Source organism: Bombyx mori, chromosome 14 (assembly GCF_030269925.1).
Source record: "Bombyx mori chromosome 14, ASM3026992v2".
Taxonomy (NCBI): Eukaryota; Metazoa; Arthropoda; class Insecta; order Lepidoptera; family Bombycidae; genus Bombyx; species Bombyx mori.
Window position 1 is genome coordinate 5,137,123 of NC_085120.1, and position 3,554 is coordinate 5,140,676.

The following is a 3,554-nucleotide window of genomic DNA, read 5'->3' on the forward strand; positions in this document are numbered from 1 at the left end:
ACTACGAGTATGTATTTAGTGCTACGAATAAATAATTCTATTTATTCGTAGATTTAGTGTTAATTTTCTATCAATAGGTGACAGATATAAGCCGTATTATTGTCACTTTATCTTCTCATAGTAGAAGCGTAAGGCCCATTGCGTAGGAGTTGGGTTTTTCGAACTCACCAGATATTATGATGCCTTTTTAATCACTTGGTCCAAAAGAGTTTATTTCAACACAAAAATTTTATAATGTATTTTTTTTTATTGCCTTTGTAGGCCGACGAGCGTACGGCCCACCTGATGGTAAGTGGTTACCGTCGCCCATGGACTTCAGCAATGCCAGGAGCAGAGCCAAGCCGCTGCCTACTGCTTAATACTCTCCACAAGCCTCGTTTATTTAGTAGCATTACAATTTACTTTGATTTCTACAATTATGTTACCGCCTTAAAAATACATTAAATTATTGAGAAAGGTAAGATGAGAGATTTAGATTTTTTCTTCAAGCTTTAATATTAATTTTTACGACATTTCTGCAAGTGACCCTTCCATGGAACGATTTTAACAAAATTTTTGTAGTACACAAATAATTACTGTCCTATAAATTGATAGGCGTTTCTATTGAAATCTTTTTCACACAATTGCTGGTAATTTGGATTCCACCATTTTCTGAAGTCTTTTACGACTGTACTCTGGTCTGGTTTGTTTAGCATTTCGCACAATGTACACACTTCTGGAACTTTCGATGAGCGTTTGTAAACGTAGTGATTATGCCACCTGCGGTAAAAGTATATTAAGTGATTTATTTTAAATACGATTGGCAAATACATGATTGAAGCAGCCACTAAATAAATTTGACATTTTTGTAGCATTTCTTGCCTGCACGCACAATATGCACAAAAAATAGTGTACTTTTTGTATGGTAATGTGTTTCCCGTTTTTCCGGTTTGGAAAGCCGACGTAAAACATTGCAGATATTTGGAAAAATTCAATCTTAACAAAATATAAATTCTGAATTCGAACGATTTTTGTGTATTAAAAATATGTTAAAATTAAAATTTATAAATTTAACGTAATGATTTACCTGAAATAATTTTGATAAATATCTGGATTCTTTATCGCTTCAATAATTTTAGCCACAATTGTTTCCGCATCCATTTCACCTGCATTTATGTATGAGCCTGACGGTAAGAACCTAAATAGAATTATTCAAATTAAAAAAAAAAACTGATAAAGTTTTAGTAATTCTAAGTCTTTGGCCAAGTAGGCCAAGTCTCAAAAGGGCTCAAAAAATAATAGCATCCCCTCCGGATTCGTAACTTCCCCAACATGGATGACACTAATAAAAATAAGGCCCCAGTTTTTGGCCTTCCAGAACGCGGACCGACGACCTGGTGAAAGTCGTGGGAATCCACTGGATGCGGTTTGCATAGGACCGATCATTGTGGCGAGGCTTGGCGGAGGGAGGATTGGGCTATGTACAGTAGTGGACATCTGTCGGCTCAAAGATGAAGTTTCAAAAGAATTACTTTTTAACTTACCTTGAGTAATTAGCGCCGCCATAGACGATCGGCACAGTAAAGTGCTGTAATGCATGCATTAATTTCTCTGTGACATAGTCTTCACTTAGAGAATTTTCAAATACCAAAAAGAAATAATAATTTTCTTCTAACATATTTAAACATTCGTCCATGCGATCTTTCGGGCAGGTCAGTTTACCACACCAACCGTAAATATCTATTTTCATGTCGTGTTTCTTCAATTCTCTGGTCAAATTATTTGCAAGATATTCTCGACGACTCTTGGTTCGACAGTTGGACACGAACCAAGCTACTGCTTTATTTTTGCCGTTAAGTCTCAGTTTGACGTCATTGGATGTTGGTTTCATTGGATCAATCCACTTCATGGCTATTTTGGGTCCAACTGGTCTACCGTTTTTGTCAAAAATATATAAGAATGTTTTTAAAATATTCGAATCCAGTTTATAGCTCCACGTCCAGTTATAAAAGGAATCAAAGTACGGATGGCAAACAGGGAAGTTGCTAGCCGACTCTGAAGCCATGAATATAAAATTTTGCTCCGATCTTCTCAATGTGGGATGTTCGTCCCAATTGTTTTCCACGTCGAAGAGGATCGCGTCGAAATTTCTCGGATCGCCGAGCAAACTTTTGTCGGTCGTCATATAGCAGTTGATGTAACTACAATTATTTTGTATGAATGTCTCTTGACCACTCTTGTACATTTGTTGATCGTATTGTGAAAAACCTTCAGTCCACCTTAGAATGTATTTAAGGTCAGTATGCAGTCTGAATGGGACTTTGTATTTCAATCTCATTGTTGTGATGTTGTTTCGTTTTTTTTTGTAGTTTCTGTTCATTTTCTTTATGAATCCAGGAGTTTTAGTTGCGTATGTTACCTCAATAATATCTACGTCTTGATGCGAAATAATCGTTGTTAAATATTGAAGAAAAAGGGCGAAATAAGCCGTGATCAAGATAGCGTTAAGTATCTTAGACATGACTGTTTAAAACGGACTGAATATAAAGTACCGAGATTATGCTCCATGCGATCTGTTCATGTTTACAAACCAAAAATACTTTACGCATTGTGAGCGCAGGAATTTCACGTGTATGGATTTCTCAAACAAAGCCAGCTTATTTTACTGCAATTTTAAAGCAAACTCTCATATGTAAATTATGCCAAACTGCGTCGGACAGAAAAGGAAATACGTAGGCAATTTAAATTAAATAGAAAATTAAACATGAAATTCTCTTTGTACGGAAGAGCGCGCGTACTCGAGCGTCCGTGTGCTGGTATGCAAATGTCAAAAATAGACGAGTGGCGCCTCCATATTTGGTGGCCAACTATTTCTGTTTTTGGTTTGAAGCACGATGTTTTCAATTTATTTAATTTTATGAATTCGATCTTTTATAAAAATGAAAAAAAAAATATTAGTAAATAATTAAAGTAGAAATAAAAAAAAATACTACATTCCAAAAGCCACAATGTATACACGGCTTGTTGTTGTCTGCACTTGAGAGGGCACTCGACAGATGTCGTCAGCCGGATAAGGTGACAACTTGTCCGGGTATTAGCATAACCGGCGCCCGGGTGTCGAGTTACCCGCAAGTCATTTACATTACAATTTATTCAATTACGTAAGCGATGATTTCGTTGAAATAATGTTTTGAAATTATTTATTCTAATTTCGTCTTCAAAATATGGCGTAAAACTCCGTTGGATTCCTTGGCGCAGCACGCACGCTCGTAATTACATTTTATGAGGAAACTTCCCAATGGATCCTGTTTCTTTTTAAATATCAAAACCTCAATATTCACGGTTCGTCCGAACTTTTTTCCTTGCAAACCCTCACCGTGGGATATTAGCAAAAAGTCATTAAAAGTAAGGGCTCTGTTCATCACTGCCCGGCTTCAAAGTCGGCATTAAGGCGCAACTTGGGAGACCCTAAGTTATAAAAGTTCATTCATTTAACGGTTCCACGCTTTCCCGCGAACAATTTGAATATCGTGTAGGAATAAACGTTATTTATGGCACAGTTTAATATCTCGGTT

General features: G+C 36.5%; 1 protein-coding gene across 1 annotated transcript; it reads right to left on the reverse strand.

The window, feature by feature from the left end:
- Positions 1–474: 474 nt before the first annotated feature.
- LOC101745554 (alpha-(1,3)-fucosyltransferase C) lies at positions 475–2,544 on the reverse strand. Its single transcript, XM_004922634.4, has 3 exons — positions 1,524–2,544; positions 1,067–1,177; positions 475–759 (listed from the first exon to the last, which is right to left on the reverse strand). The coding sequence occupies exons 1-3, from the start codon at positions 2,498–2,500 to the stop codon at positions 573–575; spliced, it is 1,275 nt and encodes a 424-aa protein (XP_004922691.2). The 5' UTR covers positions 2,501–2,544; the 3' UTR covers positions 475–572.
- Positions 2,545–3,554: the final 1,010 nt, after the last annotated feature.

Bases quoted from the DNA above. Each gene is read 5' to 3' on its own strand.
- LOC101745554 (XM_004922634.4), bottom strand. From the start codon at position 2,500: ATGTCTAAGATACTTAACGCTATCTTGATCACGGCTTATTTCGCCCTT. The intron at 1,178-1,523 runs GTAAGTTAAAAA...AATTCTATTTAG, and splicing joins GGCGGCGCTAATTACTCAAG to GTTCTTACCGTCAGGCTCAT. The intron at 760-1,066 runs GTAAATCATTAC...CTTTTACCGCAG, and splicing joins ATTTATCAAAATTATTTCAG to GTGGCATAATCACTACGTTT.